The following is a 22,168-nucleotide window of genomic DNA, read 5'->3' on the forward strand; positions in this document are numbered from 1 at the left end:
TATTGGGATCGGTCAAATTTTGTCCGGCAAGCCGACACCAGCCGCACCGTGCACGGATTCTCGTTGCGTCGAGCCACAGCTTGCCACAGCTCCACCTCAGCCGGCCCTGAGCTAGGCACGAAAGGCGCGGCAGAGACGCGGGCGACTGGCGTTGCCCGATGAGGCAGGGGACTTTTGACGTGTCAAGCCAATGACACAACCGTTGCTTGGCCGTTACTGCTGTTTATGTGGAGCGTTTATTGTCCAGAGTACCGATTTTGCACCAAACAGCCCAGTTCAGGTGGTACCTCCCCCACTTGGGGATTTTTCCCCCAACCCACTTCATCGTCACTCGATGAGATTTACCTGGCAGACAAAAACAAGACTAGGTACCTACCAGCCTCATCAAAAAGTCGCTATTTCAACAACCTCAGACGCGTTTCCTCGTGCGCGATCCTCGATTTTAACCTCCCATACTTCACCTATGCAGGCTCTAGCTGCTTGTATGCATTTCTGAAAAACTTAACTTTACTGGCGACGAACAAACCATCCATCTTTCTCAGGTACATCTTTTGCAATTTTGAGTTTAGGTAGAACGGTACCTCGTCGCAACCAAGTCGTACCCCCGCCAACCGCGTGTGCCGAAAGGAGCTTAGCGTAGTAAGGAATAGCTTGCAAGCCTGGCACGTCTACTGGCGTTTGGTTCCCCACCGGGCACGTCTAAGGTACGCAGCACGCTCCCAACTCCACAGAGCAAAAACAACAGAACATCCACTCGACAACCTCGACTCCAAGTTGTGTTCACGACCACTCTTTACAATTCCATTCCTAATTCAAGGCGACCACGAGTTGCAGGTCTTGTCAATTGAACTGCATGGCCACTTCGATACAAGCTTAACATTCTAACGCCACGACTTGCATCCGTCTGTCCCGGTGATCAGCTCGAAGCACGTCTCCTGCATTTTCGCGTCAACGAGCACAAAACCTCGCGATTATAAGGGCGTATCGATTCACACACGTCTTTTTTGAGTATTTTCTCGCGCCAAGGTACGGCTTATCTCCTTTCCCGCTGCGTGAAAACCACACAGACGAAAAATCGTACTGCTTCATTCCCCTATCGACTTCGCGTCGTGACACGCTGTCTACGGGCCTTTGAGTCGTCTGGTCGCACCTATGGTAGCCAGACCAGATGCCTTCCGCAACGTTCCGCTTAGCCGTGACTGCCCAGACGACACCGACTCGGACACCAGACACAACGTCGACCTTCAAACGGGGCATCGTTATGAGTCCAACAGTCCTTGTTCAAACGCTCCCTGGCTCTATGCTGCCCACCTCCACTCATCTGGATGATAAGCCGGTCCCGCTAACTAGATCACCAAAACTATAGGAATAGCCGTTGATATTCGAAATCCTCCTCGACCACTATGCCCCCAGTAAGTGTGAATGTCCAGATCTTTCGGCACGTTATCAAGACGCGTCGGGTGGGTCGGCTAACAGTATCTCCAGGCCCGGACTGCGCGGGGACAGTTGGTCTCGAACGAGAACGATGAGAATGCCGGGTCAACACGCATGACAAGGACGAAGGCCAAAGCTGCCGCCCTCAATGTTGACGAGCTCGCACTTCCCACGAAGCAGTTGCAAACAAAGAAGGGGGTTGCTGGTAAACCCGCGCCTACGACAAGGACAACACGTAATGCTCTTGGAGATGTGAGCAATGTCACCAAGGTCGATGCTGGAAGGAAAGCAGTTGGAGGGAAAGCCGGTGCAGTCGCGAAAGCTGCCGCCCCAGCCGGTGTACAGAAGAGTAGTGCCCGTACGGCGCCGACGCGAAGTGCACTAAGCAGCAAGCCAGCCAACGTCACAAATGGCAACGCCGAGAAGCAGTCGGGTAGGGGCACACTCTCCAAGAGGAAAGCACCAGCCCAGGCCACTGCAAACAATATCAAGGAGGAGTCGACGCTGGAGGGAGAGCCGGCTCGCAAGCAGGCGCGCGTCACAGCCACTGCTGCCGTCGACACGAAGCGAGCAGCTCCAGCAAAGGAGCCCAAGTGCGTCGAGCCCGAACCGAAGCCTACCAGAGAGTTCATCCGCGACCCACGTCTTTTGGCAGGCGAAGTTCCTCCCGGTGTTGTGGATCTTTCCATGGACGACTATGACGACCCTCTGATGGTTGCCGAGTACGCCGACGAGATATTCAGTTATATGTTGAATCTCGAGCTTAGCTCCATGCCCAACCCCAACTACATGGACCACCAGGATGACGTTGAGTGGAAGACGCGAGGCATTCTTATCGATTGGCTGATTGAGGTGCACACTCGGTTCCACCTCGTGCCGGAAACCCTGTTCCTCGCTGTCAACATTGTCGACCGCTTCCTCTCGGAGAAGGTTGTGCAGCTAGATCGCCTGCAACTCGTTGGAATCACTGCCATGTTTATTGCTTCCAAGTACGAGGAAGTCATGTCACCCCACGTTACCAACTTCCGCCACGTTACGGACGACGGCTTTAGCGAGAGCGAGATTCTCAGTGCCGAGCGCTTCATCCTTTCGACCCTCAACTACGACCTCAGCTACCCTAACCCCATGAACTTCCTTCGTCGAGTATCTAAAGCAGACAACTATGACACTCCGTGCAGAACCATTGGCAAGTATCTCATGGAAATCAGCCTTCTCGATCATCGCTTCTTGCAGTACCGCCCCAGTCTTGTTGCTGCGTCCGCCATGGCTCTCTCCCGTATTATTCTTGATCGTGGCGAATGGGTACGAGTTTTTTTTTGTTTATGACTACTTCTCTGAGCGCGGTGATTCGGGGACTAACATTATACGTCTACGGGTATAGGACAAGACTATCTCATACTACTCGGGCTACAACGAGGATGACGTTGAGCCCGTTGTCAACCTCATGGTTGATTACCTCTCTCGTCCCGTTATTCACGAGGCATTCTTCAAGAAATATGCCAGCAAGAAATTCTTTAAGGGTAGGTTATCCGTCTCAGCCTTTGACACGAAGCGCACAATCGCTAATTCATTTTTACAGCATCCATCCTGTCACGCAACTGGGTCGAGGAGAATGGTTATCTCTTTGGCATTGACCAAACCGACGTAGCTATCGACCAGCTGTAGGAGGTTTGCCTCGTACAAAAAAAAAAACATCAATTCGACATTTCATCATGTCTTCCGTGCCAGATTGCCACCTTACCCAGGATACCCTTTGGATGGGAAGTTTTGGACCTACATGTCATTCACCGGAGGTCATCACACCATTCATGTATCAGCAAGTAGCCTCTCGGGGCCTTTTATCTCATGACAACTGGGTGTCATTTACTGGGCTTCTTCCTCCCAACATCGCCGTCATGCGGCTTATTTCTTTTCTCAACCCTCGTTACTCTTTTCTCACTGTTTATCGAATTTCATCGCAGGAGTTTTCGCACACATGGCATTGCGACGGCGAATGGCGTCTGTAGCCATCTGATTTCCAGGCTGAAGACTCAATTGTTCGACGTCGAGGGTGTGCGCCTTCTTTGCTTGATATCATGGCAAGCTGCCCAACGCTCAAGATTTGGGCTGTTCTAGGGGTCTATCTTTTTATTTCTCTCTTCTATCTTGTTTCATTGGCATTGTTCATTGATGCACTACCGCGTTTTGTCAGAGATTCACCCGTTTCGGCATGGGGTGTCCATGCTTTTGCACTGTTGTTAGCACTTTTGAGTTTTATCTTTTTGTTTTTGGCAATCATGATTCTTTGGGCTCGATATTGGAGGAAGACACAATAATGAAGGAATAAGGGGAGGATCGGGCCAACGGCTTTCAGAGTCACATTATGCGTCATCAGATCAAAAGAAGCTTTTTCTTTTTTGGAGCCATGATCAAACCGTTAGCACTGAATAGAGCTACGGTTCCCGGCCAAGAAGAGCGTTCGGAGGAGGTTGTGTGTATATACTGGTCGCTGGTTGTGTTGGTCTAAGTTCTGCTGGGCGTCTCGTTTAATGATTTTTGGGCGTATGGCTGGGTTTTACGGAGAAAAGGGTACACTTTTAAAAATTGCCAATGTTCCTAAGGTCTTGTTCCATGCACTTTACTTTACCATCGTGACAGCAGCGGGTGATGTTGGGTTATCAGCCATTGGTGCTAGCTATTAGGTTCGTAGATGAGAAGCTCAATCAATGTGTCAGTCGTGATCCTCTCACATGTCGACGACATGCTGGTGAAATGTGGAAGGTCGACGGCCCGGTAAGCAGATGAGAGATTTGCTTCTTTGATATTTCTTTTTTCTTTCTTTTTTTCGACGTTGCCTGGACAATAGTCAGGCGATCAATCAATCAGCCTTCGTGACCATGCTCATTACCGGTTGCTCAGGGGACGTTACCGAGACCGGGCCCTAAAGCATATTCTTTTCTCCTGCTCTCGGTAACGCTCAGGCACTTGCTTGGGTAACTCTCTGGGCAATTTCTGGAGAGTCAAGGATGGCATGCAAATCTGCCATGACCTTGGTGGCGCGCTCATAAACCTCGGTCAGCTGCATATCGAGACGTGCCTGTTCTGCCGCCCTCTGGTCTGCGGCTGAAGTTCCCTCCGGCACGGTGCCGTCATCAGCTGATGTTGCTGCTGGCGGCTCCGGGGAGAGCGGCTGACTTTCCTGCCCCACCGCCGCGTCATTTCCATCCATGGCGGTGATGCCCTGCTGCTGCTGCTGCTGCTGCTGCTGCTGCTGCTGATGTCGAGCATTGAGCCACTTGCGCTTGTCCTTGGGCTTGTTCTCCCACACGGCCTTGTGAGCGGCGTCGAGCTGCTTGCTGGCCGACTTGAGCTCTGCCTTGAGTTCCTCTTTGCTCGACTTCAACTCCGCCTTGGCCTCCTTGCGGGCCGTCGCGTACTCTGTGGCAGCCGCGGTGGCGTCGTTGCGCTCCCGGGCCATGTGTATCACGCGGGTGGTGTTGGCGGGTATGTTGTGGGCTGTGCCGCCCGTCAGGAACCTGTGTTCGGGAAGGTACATGGCATGTTTGTCAGTGATTCCTGTCAAGCTTGGAACCGGGTGGTGGGTTGTTTGTGCATATGTTATGCCTTGGTTTGCTTGATGGATGCGTGAGGCTCTCTCTTATGGAGTTTTGTGGTGGATATTCGAGACATATATATTTGCACAACAATTTTGTGGTAAGCAAGTTGTCAGTGACGTACCACATGTAAAAGGGGTCAGCCATCTTGACAGCTGCCTTTGAGCTGGCTTGTACCAATGGCTTTATTTCCTCGATGCCCTCGCTCTCCTCCGTGATCTTGATGCCGGCACGACGATTGTTTAGTAGTAGCAATATTCGAGCGGGCAGGTTCATTTCAGTGGCTGAGTCTGTGCCTACGGTAATACCATGAGCGAAGGGTTTGTCTACTACATTGCAGTAAATGGCTTGATTGGACAGATGTTTCTGGTCAAGTATTTTGCTTGCCAAAGCATGCGTGTTGTTCGATAGGCGAACAACGGTCAGCATGGTTTATTGCGTCAACATCACAGGTTTGACACTTGATAATTATTTGTGATTCACTGATATCGGCGACAAGTGTTTTGTCTATAACGTGGTTCTGCTCATGCGAAAACGAGTGACTACTGGAAACATACCAAAGTCTGGATGGAAATATTCGAACTGGTGTATCACCGTTTTTACCGTTTTATTCCATTACTGTGATTTACTACCGATGCCATTCCTTTTCTCAGCACGACACCTGCTTAAGGATGTCAAGCCCCCAACCCGATTATCACTGGCAATTAATAAGAAAACAAAAGAAACTCCCCGCACAGTTTGTATCCCCTGCTGACCGCTCACTCACATTAACTTGTTTGAAACAACCCTCTCAATTATTGCTTCTCTTCTTTTGTTTTCCTCATACCGTCATAAAGCCGTTTCAATCATTAGACATTAACCGCGTTGGCCATCACCGCCCAATCTCATTGTCGTATTTGTCGTGGGAAAACCCCTTCAGCTCCAGGCAGTTTTTGCATCTCGTTAAAAAGCAGCAAAAGCTCGCTCGTTTTTACTTCTTCTCGCTCGTGTTGGTGTTGATAATGGCGAAGGATGTCCCCTCCCCGTGCCGTCTGCCCCGAGCCATCAACCCCAGCAGCGGCGCCGCTGCCAGCCTGGCCGACGCGCCGGCGATGATTTGAAGGCGTTCCTTGGTGGTGAGCTCGACGTCGGAGCGGTCCATATCGTGGATGCAGTCTTCTCGGGCGCTCTGGACGGTCACGATGGTCCACGAGCCGCCAGTGATGGGGTTCTTGTGACGAGCCGGCTTGTTGATGCTCTCGTCGTGGATTGTTTGTAGTGAAACACTTGGTTCTTGCGTCATTGAGCTTTCTTTTGACAGAGTTGTGTGTAAGCTGGTGTTCAAGTTGTTGGAACACGGGGGTCAATAAAATATGGAGCTTCGAACGGGATTCGTTGAGGTCTTCAATATCGTCTGCACCCATCAAGCACCAATCGTCGTCGGTGTCTGTGAGGCTATCGTGATCCTCGCAACTGTGAGTGCTTGTATTTGTTGTCGTCATCTTGCGAGATGACAAAAGAGTGACTGGGTATTTTCTCATATGCAAAGAAATACTTTTCAGGAAGAGACCGTTCTTTGTATATCTTGAGTCCGGTTTAATTGTGAGATTGTCGTCGTCTTCGTCACCGCCCACTGTGAGCGTGCCAACAAGTAAATATACCGGTATATTTATGGTAATGGTCAGGGCTGGGTTTCTGGTCGATCCCATTCACTAGCCGAAATAAAACCCATCTTGTGGGCATTTTCTGTGATTATATAGTCTTTCATTGTTAAGCTTTTGGGAGTGATTTACTGCCAGAAGATGCGAAATATGCAGCACCCCGTAGGGGCGCATGCATGTTGATAAAGGTGTAATCATCACAGGATTCACTATGGGCGGGCTTTTCAGGTGTATAAGTGTATATGCATGTCGCGAAGTGCCAACAAACCCAAATTTGGCCGGTCTGGGGCAAAACAACAAATAAACAAACAAACATGATTGTGGTTTTGAGGAGTGACCAACACTCCCCAATCAGGCAAACTTATATGCAGGTTCATAGTCAAAATACTAGGCTACTGAAATCCATGGAGCAACCTGCCTACAAAGGACCCTAGATACATGTATAGTTGGAGAAAAAAACAATGGTCATTCGAAAATAACAAGGGCTGCATTGTATTGTAAGCCACGCCACTACTATATTTTCCGGCCCCAGGCTTTCCCGACATATGCAAGATGTTTGATTAATTCCGAAGGAAAAAAAGCCAAATGTTCTAGATGGTCAAGCCACCTTTCTCAACGCCGGGACATGGTGGCTGATGAGCCCAGCCAGGCAAAAAAAAAAAAAAAAAAAAAAAAAAAAAAAAAAAAAAAACAGTAGCTTGAGAAACCCCGAACCCGACCACCCGATAAAAACCACGTGAGGAGCCTTGATGTGGTACGATCGAGATGGAGTAAGCACACGGAGTATAATGACACAATACCTAGTTTACCAACGCCTTGGGGAGGAACAAGAAAAAAAAATGCACCAAACCGCACCAAGTGACAACCCAGAAACAGCTTAACAAACCTAGCGCAGAAGCACAAAACACACCCGGGGCGTGCAAGTTCCCAGTCCAGACTGCCTCCATTCTAGCCCAGAACTCACTATCTAGTTGATCATACTGCTAAGAGTAGCGAGGGCGAGGAAAAATAACACTACATCATTGACACGTTCGCTACCGTGGACCAAACAGAAGTGAAAGGATGGAAAGAGATAGTGGACTAGGCTTTAGAGCTAGACGCTAGCCAAAAAAAAAAAAAAAAAAAAAAAAAACTTGACAGGACCGACCAAGGGAAAAAAAAAACCCGCCCAAGGCCACGCAATGCAGGAGGGAGGAGAATAAGTGCATTCGCAATCAGGATAAGAATTTAGTGTAGCTGTCATCTAGACAAACAAAATAAATTAAAGCTGAGACTTGATTATCCCCCCTCGCGCCCTGAACTAGAACTAGCTAGGAGCCAGACATCAAAATGGGGGGTGTGTCAGCCACTTGTGTTGTGCCAAGGGGAAAAGTGGTGACGCGAACTTGGGAGAGCTTGCGAAATTTGAGTAAAATGACAATCGATATATCGATAGTGTCGTACTTAGTAAGATCTTTTGTGTCCCTTTGCCTTTGGTGCATTTACACGCACATTTGGTAACTCGATGCATTTTACGGATCAGCGGAAATGTAAGAGAAAGAGAGAAGGAGAGAAAAAATAGGGAAAAAATGCCAAGGCGCGCGTGTCCGGTATACTTCTATCCGAAGCAAGGCATGAGACATTAACCAACTCATCCTGACTGAGTACCTATGGACGATACTTTGGGATGACGATTGCTATGAGATGGCCGATGAAAGCAATTTTATCGTGTGCAATCGTAAGAACACGAAGGATGGAAATATACTTGCATCATGAGAAGCTTGGAAAGCGAAAATAAGGTATGTGGTAAACTGACAGACAGTTCTGGGTTCCTTGTATTGTATCTTGTACTTTTTCCGTTTCTTCTTGTGCCAGGAGACCATGGGCCACAAGGAAAACGCAGCTTCTTGCTCTATCTGCTCACGCTCCAAATAAAAAAATCCAAATCAAGTATAAAATAAACGCCCTTGCGCCTCGAGTACTAGTCTTCCTCGCGCCCTAAAAAAGGAGGTATTACCAAACCCAAAACAGTAAAAATATGACAAATTTCCACCAAAAAACCCCGGACCAAAAGTCATGGTTATGTTACTCGTCATTGTAGCGTGGTAGGGGTAATAGTAGAATAAAGGAAGGACAAGAATCATGAAAAAGTTTAGATAAGAAGCAAAAGAGATGAAGAAAAAGGCAACGCGTGACAAACGACGTCGAGTAATACTGCCGTGCAAACTTTTATTTGCACGTCGTCTGTCGATGAGGTCTGGATCCAGGTACGAACTGACAAGGTTAAGCTTTGGTCGTGGCCATCGAAGCTTCTCCAAGTCCTCATTCGGACGATTGTTTTGAGGCCGGTCATGTGTTCGTTTACATCCGAGTCGTTGCGATGCACCGCGCGCCGGCAGACTAAGGGCTTGGTTTTTTTTTCACTTGTTTCCCCCTCAGCCTGCAAAGAAGAAATGTGAATGGTGTATGGCGGAAGAAGATCCCGCCAGTCTCTGATGTAATACTTTCGTGCTTTTTCGCCAAGTTGATATTCCAGGTTTAAGCTTTCCCCCCCTAGTGTGTAAGAGCAGAGGGCGTGCGTTTGCTGTAGTGCTCGTGCTGAATGTCACAACGTGCGCCGTGCAGGACAGTAGCGGCAGCCCGCTCAGCCGTTCAGGTCCGAGGACCTTAAGCTGGCATTGGTTGTCACACAACATCACAGCTGCCTCTCTAAAAGCGGCCCATGCGCTCCTCGACACCACCCCAGTAGACAATGGGTCTTGGCTCGAGGATGCTGAGCTCGCTGCCGAAGCTCTTGCGCTCCTCCTCGAGGCCGACAATGGAGGGCTGGCGCACAATGATGCTGTTTATGGTGGTGACGGGCGACATGGAGGATGATGAGTAGGAACTCCTGTTGCTGCTGGCACTGGTGCGGGAAGAGGCCGACGAGCGGCGGCGGAAAGAGGTGCGGATCTTCTCGGACGAGAACCTGGCAGCGATGGACTGGAAGCGAGTAGGGGACTGCATCTTGTCGAATTTGTGTTTGTTTGGGGAGCCTGGTCGTGTCTTTATTTGGCTGGTAGTCGTCGAAAAGAGGTGGGTATCAAGTTTGGTATTTTAAAAACGAGGAACGAAGAACAGAATAAAAGGCTCAGCCCGATGGATGGTAACAATAGCTTCCAAAAAAGAAGAGGATGAAAATGGTTTGGGGGGAAACAGTTGTGAATGTCGAAACGAGGGACGAAGAAGGTTTCGTTTGTTTATCAAGTCAGTGAACGACAGGACGGTCTATTCTTTTTATCTGAAGTCTGGACAGCTCCGGTGGATTGGTGGTCAAAGATAGACACTGGAGGTGGAGTGAGTGAAGGCGGAGGAGGGTCCGATTTTGAATGTTGGAAATAGGAACAAAAGACGAATTTACAAGGGCACAGCCGCGAGTCAAAAGATCTTTAAACCGGAGCTTGTGAAGAAAAAAAAAAAAAAAAGTGGCTTTTGTTGATGCGTGTGCCTTGAATTAGTTTTTTTTTGTTGCTGTCGTAGGGAAGGGGTGTGGTGGTCTCGCCAACTCAACACCAGGTCTAGTTAAGCGGAGCTGGAAAAGTAAAAATTGAATTAAGAAGTAAGAACCTGGAAGCGGGAAGCCTAGTAAAGGGAAGGAACGAGGGCATTCATGCTAAGAAAGAGGCTTTTTGGGACCAGCATGCTTTAAGTAGAATGTATCGTCCATGCAAAAGGTCCGAGAAAGGAAGTCAAGGGGCTTGGTGTGACAGGGATCTACCAAGGCAAGCAAGGGTTTTGTAGTAAGGGTGTGGATATACTATGTACAGTAGGTAGGTGTGAATACGTACGATTCGGTTCATAGCTTGCGTACCTACCTAGGTAGGCAGAGCAAGTTTTGGGAGATGGATTGTAAACAACACAAAGGCTAGCACTACAGGGGAGCATGGGCTTCAGGTCAGGCCGACAGCCCTTCCAACAAGGGAAAATGTGGGTGTGGAAGCGATGCAACAGGTGTCTGGAGAGCCCGCACTTGACACTTTCGCACCCTTGTGTTGGTGGATTCATTATCGACCGGGGTCTGTGAAAGTGGGGAGTAGCCACACGGCTTGCACCTTTTTCAATCGGCTTCACTTGCTGGTATTACTACTCCGTACCTTCCCTACCTTGCTTGCCTACCAGCCGTATGTACATAGGTACACAAGACACAGTAGTAGTGGCAGAGTGTGTACAAATTTTGGATTGCAACGCGGTAGGGATTTCAAGGTGGCGCGCATCAACGTCGAGACAAGGGTTAGGTTCTACTATCCATTACTACTGCTACCGTACATACGATCTGGTGGTCTGTTTTGTTGTTTTGTCTCCACAGTCTTTCTTTCGCTTGTAAGCCAGCCTTGTGTCTCTCCCTCCCTGCCCCTGCTTTCTTGTTGATCCGGCAGTTTGATTGTCTACCAATGAAAGACAAACTGGACAGCATCGCGATCTACAAAGTAATTATGAAGTTAAGGAGGTAGGTAATGTACCAGTAGTAAAATCCGTAGCCCATCAGGAGTGTTGTGCACAGTAGTGTTCTACGGATATGTCGAACTAGATAGAACTAGAACTAGGGCTGGGGCTACCAGCCCATTCGTGTTGGTCCCTAGTTTGCAGGTTCGTCGGACCCAAAGATTGCTTTCATTCCCAGCCAGCAGTTGTGGCTTGCAGAACATCAATCAAACAAATCCAATAGACTCGATTTTAGTGACAGCCCACACGATCGGGGGTTGGATGCCTTGACATGTCGATTGATTATGACATGCGTTACGAGTCGTAGTTTAAAGTAGCAAATGATGCGGGCCTCGATGGATTACCCTGATGCAGATGAAGAAAAAAAAACATCTAATCTAAATACCGAATAGTGTACTGAATTACTTTGTAACTTTACCTCTCATGTACAGTAATTCGAATGTACAATTGCCCCTCGAGTCGGCTTGGATTAATTTATTGCGGACTATGCCCTACGCAATCGTTTTCCGTTTCGGGAGAAGTTTGTTTCGACTGGCAAAAGGAGGAAAGCGCTCAACCCCTAGAACTGTTTAGTGAAACAAGGAGTCAGGGAAAAAAAAATCGTACCTACAGTATTGTAGGTCAGGCGGTAGTCAACAGCAACACCCACTACAAAGCATCGCGATCCGATCCAGCATCATCATAAATTTGCTCTGCAACGCCCGTGTTCATGTTGAATCTAACGAACAGGGTCGCCAGGGGCCGAGGTTTCGTTCGTGCCTTGTATGATCGTCATCGGTTGACGAGCCGCAAGGGTATGCCCCGCTAGCTACTGAGATCTCAAACCAGACCTCCAGTTTTTTTCTTTTTCTTCTTTTTTTGCAGTGGTATCACCCCTGGACAGGTGTCAGCTGGCTGCCGGACGAGCACCCACTACCTATGGCCAAGCTACAATAGTACTACACTACTCGTACTAAACTCACAGTACAAAATGCATACATATAGTCAGATATGGGCAGCTGGCAGTTCCAGGTGCTTACTACAAGCTTGGCACGACTGTTTCAAAATCCCTGATACATACCGCACCAAGTTTTCTCCAAAAACCTCTGACACGGGCTCTCGCTTCACATCGCCCGGTGCAACATGTTGCATGGCGAATCCCATGATATGATTTTCATAATGCCTAGAAATATTCTCTAACTTTTCTTTCAAGGTCGTTATGTGGTTGCGTAATTGATTTTAATCTCATAAAAAAGATTTCCCCCGTGCTATGTCGATTCAGGCCTGCAAAGATGGCCGGTCCAAAGTTTGTTTCCAAATAGGTTCGTTTTTTTTTTCTTTTTTTTTCTTCTTCTTTTATACATGCATATCAAATAGCAGCTCCATGAATTTTCGTCTTCAACTGTCTACCTGATACCCTCGTTTTCGCTACTGCCGTAAACGGCACAAGAATCTCGCTTCTTGCATTCCAGGGACAACACCTCTTACAAGGTGGACGCGCCCCTCCCCGCTTACCGAACATGGCTCCAGCACACAGCTGAACAGACCAGCACCCTAGACCGACTGTCAAAGAACCCCAGCGGCGGTGAAACGACGTTGGCGATGCAACGATGCTACCTTCTTGGGAAAGGAACCCCCTAGACCCGACCCGTCCGGGCCCGATTGCAACATTCATTCCTCGGTCCTTCACCGACCAGCAACCAACCAACCATCGGGGGCCTCCAATAGCCCCCCACAAGGCTTCTACCACGTACCACGTAAACTCCCGCCCGTTTGTTTGTGACTTTGCATATCATCACATCATCATCAGTGTCCTTGATTCTGTTTTATTTAATTTCTTCATAACATAACCACACCACGCATAATTGCTGCGATACCCCTCAAACTTAACTTTCGCCACCCGCACATGATAGTATGCAGCTACTATCTCCCCCTGCTCCCCATGTTCATTCAGATTGACCCATATTTACGAAGGTTACTCCAGGAGCCCTACCATGTATTCTTTTTAGTGTTGCGACCTCGACAGAGGTAGGTACCCCTACTCTGTAGAGAGAGCGGGACATCGGCCCCGGTAAAGAGAACCTGTCCAGGGTTACCTTATTTCAGCCTGCAACCTTTGTATCACACTCTGGATATTGAAAATCAGAGTGATCAACGTTGCCAAAAAAAAGAATTCGCCGTGAACCCCTGGTGGTGATCCTTCCTTTCCTTCTCTGAGAATCTCTACTGTTTCTTTTTCTCCGGTGATGTGATGGCCGCCACTGTGGAGAAGAGATAGAAGGAAATTTTGCACGGTACTAGGTGTCCGTCTATGCAAAATCCCATCTTTCCTGACAAGTTTGACTATTCTGCTTACTACTTAATTATAGAACAGGACCCGTAAACTCGTGCGGGATCTCCGAGTTTCTCTTTCACAGAATGGAGACCTTTCAAGACTCATCAAGTGTTTGGCTTCTGTATTATTGCTATAAATTGTGCGTATGCCAAGTTCTTGTTTGTTTTTTTCATTTTTTTTTTTTGCAAGCTTCGTTTCGTGCCTGCCATGATAGAACTGGGGTTAAAACTAGTTCTAGCTAGTCCTGATTCTGTCACCGCATTTGAGTTTCATTACAGCTCTTGCAAAAAAGCACATAACGGTAAGGAGGTATGTATATGGTTTTCCCCAGTTCTGTCCTATCGTAGGTCACCAAAGCCTGTAGGTTCGGGGAATTTTCTTTCCTTGTTGATGTGCATCTGTCATAAGTCGGGGCTATATTAAAAAAAGCACCACTGGCATGATCGCCATGGCCAATTGTCTCATGAACACAGGACCTTCCAGCTGCAGGTCAGTCCAGTGAAGCAACACATGAAGCTGGATCTGCAAACATCCTTCTTCGACCATCACATCATGAGATTAAAAAAAAAAAAAAAAAAAAAAAAAAAAAAAAAAAAGGAAGATTATCACCTTGCGGCAAGCAAAGAAGTCGCGCCTAACAACGAAGGCCTCCCCTGGATTGCATGAATAACGCACAGACTCAATTATTCACATAACATGGAGCTCTTTCAATGTGTCTATTTCTAGTGCCATGCGTCCGAGGTCCAGACCCTTTTTCTTTCTTTTTTGTCTCCCTTCCACTGGCCCCCCTGCAGAGATATAGTATTAGACGAGAAAAAAAATATTGTGGATAGGTAGTGTCAAACGGATATTTTCTTTTCCACCTGGTTTTTTTCTCTCTCTCTCTCTCCATGCCTGTGAAGAATCCCCGTGACATACCTCTTGCCCCCTTGATCCCTTGCATATTCTTCACTAGGAGAAGAAATTTTTCTTTTCTTCGCACGGCAGGTCGTGCCGGATTTTGTTTGACCGACGAGACTGCAAATAACCCTGGACTTTGCCCGTCCTCCGCCCCTCCCTGGTCATTCAACCCCATGGCATTTCACTCCCTGCGTTCTCTCTTAGACGGCTTTTGGTTTTCCCGACCGGGTCTTATCCCCTATCACCTCCTGTCACGATACTCACCTTGTGCAGCACACGTTTCATAAAACTTTGTCACACCATGCAATCGAAAAAAAGGAGGGTTTGTTGTACAAGACAACACTACACAAGAAAAAAATATGCTTCAGTACATTATCACCGGAATTGCCGTCATATAGCATCAGAATGTGGCTGTGTATTTTGTGATGATCCTTTACGTGAATGAATCATGTCTGAGATATAACATAAACCTTGTACTTAGCCTCTGTCGGACAATGCCGATGTCACCAACAACACTTTATTAGAACCTGGTTGTTAATTACTATGCAAATGCGATTGTTTGCGTTTTCTTGATAATTCGTAGCGCATATGCGTGGCTCTATCATACTATCTATGTTCACATGACTCAAATTTACATGCCTTGCTCAACTATGCCAACAATCCAAGCGCAGAAAAATAACAGAGAAGAACGATTAAGCCTATTCGAGCAATGCTTGCCATGAACAATGGGGGTCTAGGTATATGGGGAAAACGCTGCAAAGATAAGGCAGGAAGAGTAACCAGAAAATAAATGCAGATCCGCTTCTATCATCTAACATAAAAAATATGCTGGCCAAGTGTAAGTTTTCAAAAGATTACAAGTTGTGAAATCATAAAAGTATGTACCGCCATTCAAGTGACATGTTAAAAGTATCCGTCTCTGCTGTTGCCACCACCGGCACCCGAGGGGCTATGGGCACCTGACTTACTGCCCCAGGCACTTTGCCTGACCGTCGTGCTCCTCCTAATACTCTCGACCCAGACTGAGTCGTCGAGCAGTTCACGCGCCTGCGTCGGGCTCAAAGTGCTGCCTCTCCTGCTCGAGCTGTTACTACTTGGCTGCTGTAGCTCAAAGCTGAAGGCTGATGGGTTGTTTCTCTGGTGCCCTCCCGTTGCCTGACCGGCCCGGGGGAAGCTGAGCGGGTGCGGCCCGCTCAGCTCTGGGCTGTATGATGCCATATCAGCGCTAGCAGCGGACCATTTCCGTTGATGGTTTGATAGATGATCCGGGCTGAGGAATGGGCTGTCACGGTTGTGGGCCGGGAACGGCGACCGAGGTGATGAGGGTGTTGCAGGAATAGGCAGGGACTTGTGGACGCGCGTTCTTGGTGAGACGCCGCCTTCATCGTCGACGAAAATCTCGGGTACGTCGAGGTTGGGAATGTCGGTCATGCGGCCAGATCGCTTCCATGCTAGGTGGCGTTTAAAGTTCCTGCTCCAGAACCTGAGTAACGAACGGTTGAAAGCTTAGTTAGCAAATGCACGAAAACTGTATAATAATCGTAGCAGCAACAGAACAACTTACAAGGTGTCGAAGAATCCAAGCACGACTCTTCTACGAACCTCCTCCTCAACACGTTGAAGCCGGGCACGACGGCGCAAGAACTCCTCAAGACGCAAACTCTTGCTGTCGCTGATGATGTTGTAATGGGCAAGGATCATAAGAACCGTGCTAAAGGCAATGCCCTTGTCGGGATCCGCAAGGACCATGACTTCCTCAAAGAACATATTGTACCGACGCCGCCGCTCCCGCACTTTTGCGACATCGATACGAGCCAGGCGCTCGTTGAGTTTGGCAAGGTCAATACCCGAGTATGCACTCTGGGATATCATCGATGCGTGTCTCCCAGTCGCAGCGCCGTTGGTCTGGCAATCCTCCAGAATACGGCTAACCGAGTCCTCCGAGTCGTATATGCGCATCTCAAAAACGCCCGAGAGCTCACCCAACAGCCGAGGGAAGGCCTCCTTGCTGATAAAGCCCGTACCGGCTGGGTCTATGCTCCGCCACGCCTCCTTGAATCGCCGAATCTCATCGCGGTCCACCATGTCGACACCGCTGGAGCGTTGGTACACATACGAGAAGCTCTCGTAGATAAGCGAGACAAACAGGTTGACAAAGATGTACATGCTGATGATGTTCCACGCAATGAAGAGACAGCGGGCCCACGACCTGCTACCACAGTCGCTGTTCAAAAAGTTGCTGCTTTCCACGCACATAGGTGGTTCAATCTCGGCATAGTCCTCCATAATAGTGTTCCAACCCTCACCAGCACTCATTCTGAAGAGCAGCATCAACGCCTTGGGCACTGTACGGAAGTTTTGGTTGTTGTTCTCTTCGGCCCCAAAGCGCGTAAGGCTGAAGGATTGTGTGAGCGCTATGGCAAACATGATGTAAAACACGAACCAAGTCGCCACCAGATTACCGATGGTAGTGAGACTGGCTGCCGCTGTCTTGAATAACTGATCAAGCGCTCCATTGCGAGGGATCAAGAGTAGGAGAATAGACACAAGGAATACTTTGTGCAATTGTGTGAAGACCTCCCTTTCAGAGTCAGAGAGGTGCAGCACAGACGTGACGATGGTTCCCGACACGGAAACAAGCGAAAACACGTCCCACGAGCTTCGACGGAAGCGCGTCCAGCCTAGACCAGTGATCCTGATGGCAATGTTGGTCAAATATACCAGGTTGAAGGCCAAGAAGACAAACTCCCGCGCCCTGGACCACGCATCCGGCTCATCAATGAATACGGTAACCAGGAGCGTCAAATGCAGGCACAGCACCACCGTCACGGCTTGGTACCACTTGCCCCTCTTTTCGATGGCTCGTTTGTGGCACCACTTCTTCCACTTCGTTCTTGACTCGTCATAAGACGTCTTGGACGGTGAAACCTGGCGAAGGAGCTTGCGAAGCTCCAACCACGACCGCTGCTCGGCTGTGAGATATGCCACTCCGGTCTGTTCGGTGTAATTGCGCATGAACACCGAGATGAACAGAGTGAGCACGAAGACTGTAGAGAGTATGTTGAAGATGACAAAGAACATGCCATTGCCCCTTTGGTTTCCAAAGATGGGCTGGTTCCCAATGCCGCTGATCGATTGAGCCGTGAAGGAGACATCCACCCAGCCCTCTTGGCTGACAATCTGGTAAAGAATGAATAAAGAGGAGCCAAAATCATCAAAGCTGTACTGGGGGTTGTTCACTGAGCGAGGAGCGAGGATTGGGTGCCCGTCATGAATTGGCGCGTTCTCATACTCGCCCCAGCAATCCTTCAAGAAGGTGATATCATCGCCATCGTTGCATTGCTCGAATTGCCCATGGAACAGATTGAGACCGTACAGAGCAAAAGGGATCAACAGTGATAGCGAAACGAATGCAGCACTGAGAATCTTCCATCCCTGTACAATGATGAGCGAATGAAAAGTGTTCCTCGCCGTGTCGCTTACGTTCAGGAGACGAAGGGCCCTGAGAGCCTTGAAAGCACCAACAGCCCTCGAGATGCTACCTTCGTTCTTGAGCACAGTGATGACACTGATCCATAATGTGGCCAGTACAACAGCGTCGATCAGGCCCCACGAGCTTCTGAAGTAGGCGTTGGGAGTAAAGAAGAAACCGTCGGCGATGACTTTGATGAGTGCCTCGGTAGTGAAGATGGCAGCGAACGCCATGTCGGTCCAGACAAACCAGTTTGATAACTTGAAATCTTTTCGATCGCGATACTCTTTTTGGTACAACGGAGTAGTAACGCAAGCGATGACGACCATGGCGAGGATGCTGGCATAGATGAACGCAGAGAAGATGTACCAGGCATATATATTTGGTTCAACTCCATCAAAGCGTTCATTTCCTCGGCCTGGGCCAACTACTCTTTGGCAAAGCCTCCTTATCGGGTTGCTAGGCTTGAAGATCCACATGGAGTTGTTATATGTTGGGTGACGGGCTAGATACTCTCTCTGAGCCTTGCGTCGGGCAGCAGTGGCTTGAACTGCATCGCGAGCCATTTTGCGCGGGTCAACAGTCTCGTTGGTGCCAGTGAATCGCGTGAAAGAGTAGAACGGATTGGGATCTCTGCTCGTCACTTTGGCAACAGTCTTTTGCCAAAGCTGCGAGAGTTTGCCGCCACTGATTATGGGGCCGTCGGCGAGGTTGTTATCCTTGAGCGTGGGTGCTCTCTGCAGAGGATCAATATTCGGATCGTCGAGGAAGTCCTTGACAACGGCTTCCTTAAGAAGCATTTCCATCATGGCAGGGCCATAGTCCAGCGGATCCTTCTTTGGCTGCTTGCCGAGGGTGAAAAGTCTGGAGAACGTAAGGCTGCTGGAGGAACCTAGCTCTTTGCGCTGCAGAAAAGCCTTTACTTGTTCCAGACGCTTCTGATCTTCGCTGATATCGAAATTCTCCTGGATGACAGCAATGAACATGTTGATCAGAATGAAGTATGACAGGATGAACCAGCCAATAAAAAAGATGCCGGCAATCCAAGCGGTGCCCCACTGCGTGGTGGCGCCCGTGATGGCGTAGAGCATGTTGGTCCAATCCTCGCTAGTCAGGACCTGATACATGCCCAGAAAAGAGTTGTATATGGAGGCAAAGTTGACCAAGTACTCCTCGCCGTCATCGTCCTCTTTGGGAAGTTCACCGCGGAAGAGCTGGGCAGCAAAGATGGACATTAAAAATGTCATCAGGAAGACGAAAACGAGCAGGTTACCGAGACCTGACGCGTTACCACCCAATACCAAGCGGATCAGCTTGTTGGTCACGGGGATGGCCAAGACCACACGGTAAACTCTCAAAATCTGAAAAACCGTGAGCCATTCATACGTCTCCCCTGAGTTCCGGATAATTGGAATTTGAATCACAGCAGTGGCTACAGCCAAGAAGAGGTCGACCAAGTTTCTTGGCCTCCGGTGAAATTCCCTCCAATCCGCCGCAAAGCGGTATATTATTTCGAACACGAGCAAAATGGTAACGACCAGCTCGGTGGTTTGAATGAACCGAATACGTTCTGGACTGCTTCGAACACTGCGCCAGGCCATGGCGATAAGATCGAAGGCGATAATGATGGGCCAGATCCTCCATGTTTTGTTGTAAATCTTCTGGAGCCCGGAAACCCGCTTCGGAAACCCATCAGGTTCGTTCACAAGGTAGGCGTCCTCATCGGCCGTAAACGCACTTGCTTTGCTTTCTTCTCTGATGACCTGGAAGGAAGACGTGATGACTGCGATCAACAAGTTGGTCATCCACAACATCATGATAACGATGGCGGCGGCGAAGTACAGGGCGGCCGCAAGGTAGTCAGTGTTTGTCATTTGATACATCAAGTCGGACCATGTGTTGGCACTCATGACGACAAACACAAGCTCCAGAGAGTTGAGAATGTTGTCGAAGTTCACCGTGCCGTTGTGTGGGTTATCCTGCTCAAGACAAACAGAGCCGCGTGGACAAATGAAGCCCTTCGGGCTGCCTTCGCCTTTGAAATCGAACAGCGGCTTGCTCAACAATTGCCCGGACTCGCCGGTTTCATTGGGTGGGAGTCGAATCCAGGCCTTCATTGTGCCCGAACTGTCCAGCCAGCCACCACACTGAGCATCGTCGTTTTGGAATCCAGCAGATATGTTGTTCGTTTGTTCTGGATTTACCCAGAAGCAAGAGCGCTTCAAACTCCCCTTGAAGCTTTGCACGCCAATAATGGCAAAGAGAAGCCAGAAGAAGCCGATGAGAAACGAGACTCGAACCAGAAGCGGTGCCGACTTCTTCAAACTGCGCAGAATGATAGCATTTCCCTTAGTGATAGCCAGCAATCGAACGATTCGCAGTGAACTCAGCATCTTGAAGACCCAGAGATGCAGCGACTTCTCCAGACCAGCAACACTTAGGCCGAAGGAGATCCAGAAAGCCACAACAGCTATAAAATCCAGACGGTTGAAGCCGTGACGCAAAAAGGCTCTCCGTGCCAGCTGCATCCGCTGTTGCTCTTCGATAGTCTCGGGCACCGCCTGGCCTTGCATGATGGTGATGGAGCGCGCAAAAGTTGATGGACCATAGTGTTCCGCCTGGGCCGGACGTCTGATCGACTTTTGCCTGGTTGGCTGAAATATTTGTTTATACTTGTCAGAAACGGCTACTTTGATCCCACGGTTCCGGTCAATGGTGCTGTACTCGGCTGCGTTGAGAATGAAGCCAGATACGATGATCCTGGCGATGACTTCTAGGGTGAAAACAATGAACAGGCCCAGAATGGCCCAGTCAATCGCTGATCCAAAGCGGTCGCCACGTTGAGGACCGCCTTCTTCAATAGTAGGAGCCGCCTCAACTGCCAGTAGAACCGCCTGGGCCACAATTAACAGAAGAATTAAAGGCTCAGTCCAGGGCAGGACGAGTATGTTGCACAACGACTTCCGGATGGGATTCTCAGGCCCAAATATGCCAAGTGACTTGCCCTTGAGGGGGTTCATCATGGGCTGAGGCCGTCGAAACTGCTGAAATGTCGGTGGAGGAGGCGCATCATTGATGTTAGGGCTCGCCGGATGCTTCTCCTGGGTCGGGTACATCTGAGACGGGTAAGAAGTGTCGATTTGGATCGGAGCATCTGCAAAATGCCCCCTTTCTGCGCTAGGTGACCGAGAGCGACGTCGAGCCTGCTGCTCGAGCACCTCATTTTCACCACTGATGTTGACAACACGCTGAGACATGGCCCTCACCATGGATGCAGTTCGCGACAAGGCTCCTGACGCAGTCGAGTTTGTGCGAGACCGCCTGAAGCCGCCATCGTCCGGCATCAACGAATTGCCGAAGCTTCGGTTCCTCTGGCTATGCTCAAGATCTGCCCCCAGCGTCCTGTTGTCCCTGCTGGTATCCATGTCGCGTACAGTCTGGAAACTGTCCCTATTCAACCCATCATGTCCCGGGGCGAGGTTTCCGGATATAGGTTGCGCATTGGTGGCTAGCGGCGCTCTGTCCGAGTCTATAGAGTCGGTATGTATGTGGAGTTGTGGCCGCTCATTATAATATGGTTGTGAAGGCTCGTAGATCGAATTCGCGTACTGCTGAGCTGATGAGGGGCGTCGTGGGTTGATGTCTGGTGGGAGAGCAAACTGAAGTGCCATGGGGTCGTCGACGAAATCTTCACCAGTACCCTCATTGCTCCGCGATCCTTGTGCCGAATTCTCCCAATACGTCGAAGGGGCCAGTCCCGATGGTGCCGCTTGGCTCGTTTGCCGCCCGCGCTGTTGTTGGCCATCATCTTGACCATTTGACGAACCCTGGGGCTCTTGCGAGTAATCGGAAACATTAGGGTAAGGTGGTTGTTGCGGATATTTCGAGGGATCTGCCATGGCGTCGACACGCTAGCAAAAAAAAAAAAAAAAAAAGCTTCGATGAAATGTTTGTACGCGAGGAGGTCTCCGTGCGGGCAGAGGAGAAAGTCAATCTAGTGCGCAATGCGCTCGGCGCAGTCGCAAATTCGACGTCGTGTTTATTATCCACTGGGAATCATTGTCCAGCAAAGATCCCAATAAACCCAAGAAAGTGTCTAGAATGGCCCAGACGGGAACGGACGGGAAGTTCAGATCGCCCGCGAAGCGACGAACGAGGAGGATTGGGACCGCCAATCTGGATATGCAGGTGCTGTGCTTATCTTAGGTAGGTAAAGATGCTAAACGGTTTTAGGGTCCAGCACGGTCCAGGCTGATTGTGAGCGGGACCGCCACGTTTTGTACAAACAGTACTACTGTCGTTGGTATATCCTCGTCGCGATGTTTCGTCAATGTATTGAACCTCTCAATTGTTT

At 49.3% G+C, this 22,168-nt stretch overlaps 5 protein-coding genes across 5 annotated transcripts; 1 reads left to right on the forward strand and 4 right to left on the reverse strand.

Moving 5' to 3' along the window:
* Positions 1-639: 639 nt before the first annotated feature.
* PgNI_03244 (uncharacterized protein) lies at positions 640-4,125 on the forward strand. Its single transcript, XM_031123299.1, has 5 exons — positions 640-1,026; positions 1,367-1,412; positions 1,486-2,736; positions 2,816-2,954; positions 3,014-4,125. The coding sequence occupies exons 2-5, from the start codon at positions 1,404-1,406 to the stop codon at positions 3,097-3,099; spliced, it is 1,485 nt and encodes a 494-aa protein (XP_030984707.1). The 5' UTR covers positions 640-1,026; positions 1,367-1,403; the 3' UTR covers positions 3,100-4,125.
* Positions 4,126-4,390: 265 nt separating this feature from the next.
* PgNI_03245 (uncharacterized protein) lies at positions 4,391-5,303 on the reverse strand (the record flags this gene model as incomplete). Its single annotated transcript, XM_031123300.1, has 2 exons — positions 4,391-4,949; positions 5,152-5,303. 2 exons carry the CDS (start codon positions 5,301-5,303, stop codon positions 4,391-4,393), a joined length of 711 nt encoding a protein of 236 aa, XP_030984708.1.
* A 694-nt stretch (positions 5,304-5,997) lies between these two features.
* On the reverse strand, positions 5,998-6,309 carry PgNI_03246 (uncharacterized protein; the record flags this gene model as incomplete). The annotated part of the gene is made up of 1 exon (XM_031123301.1): positions 5,998-6,309. One exon carries the CDS (start codon positions 6,307-6,309, stop codon positions 5,998-6,000), a length of 312 nt encoding a protein of 103 aa, XP_030984709.1.
* Positions 6,310-9,355: 3,046 nt separating this feature from the next.
* Positions 9,356-9,652, reverse strand: PgNI_03247 (uncharacterized protein; the record flags this gene model as incomplete). Its single annotated transcript, XM_031123302.1, has 1 exon — positions 9,356-9,652. One exon carries the CDS (start codon positions 9,650-9,652, stop codon positions 9,356-9,358), a length of 297 nt encoding a protein of 98 aa, XP_030984710.1.
* A 5,241-nt stretch (positions 9,653-14,893) lies between these two features.
* Positions 14,894-21,713, reverse strand: PgNI_03248 (uncharacterized protein; the record flags this gene model as incomplete). Its single annotated transcript, XM_031123303.1, has 2 exons — positions 14,894-15,825; positions 15,907-21,713. The coding sequence occupies 2 exons, from the start codon at positions 21,711-21,713 to the stop codon at positions 15,246-15,248; spliced, it is 6,387 nt and encodes a 2,128-aa protein (XP_030984701.1). The 3' UTR covers positions 14,894-15,245.
* Between the last annotated feature and the right edge of the window lie 455 nt (positions 21,714-22,168).

The sequence above is a fragment of the Pyricularia grisea genome (assembly GCF_004355905.1).
Source record: "Pyricularia grisea strain NI907 chromosome Unknown Pyricularia_grisea_NI907_Scaffold_2, whole genome shotgun sequence".
Lineage (NCBI taxonomy): Eukaryota > Fungi > Ascomycota > Sordariomycetes > Magnaporthales > Pyriculariaceae > Pyricularia > Pyricularia grisea.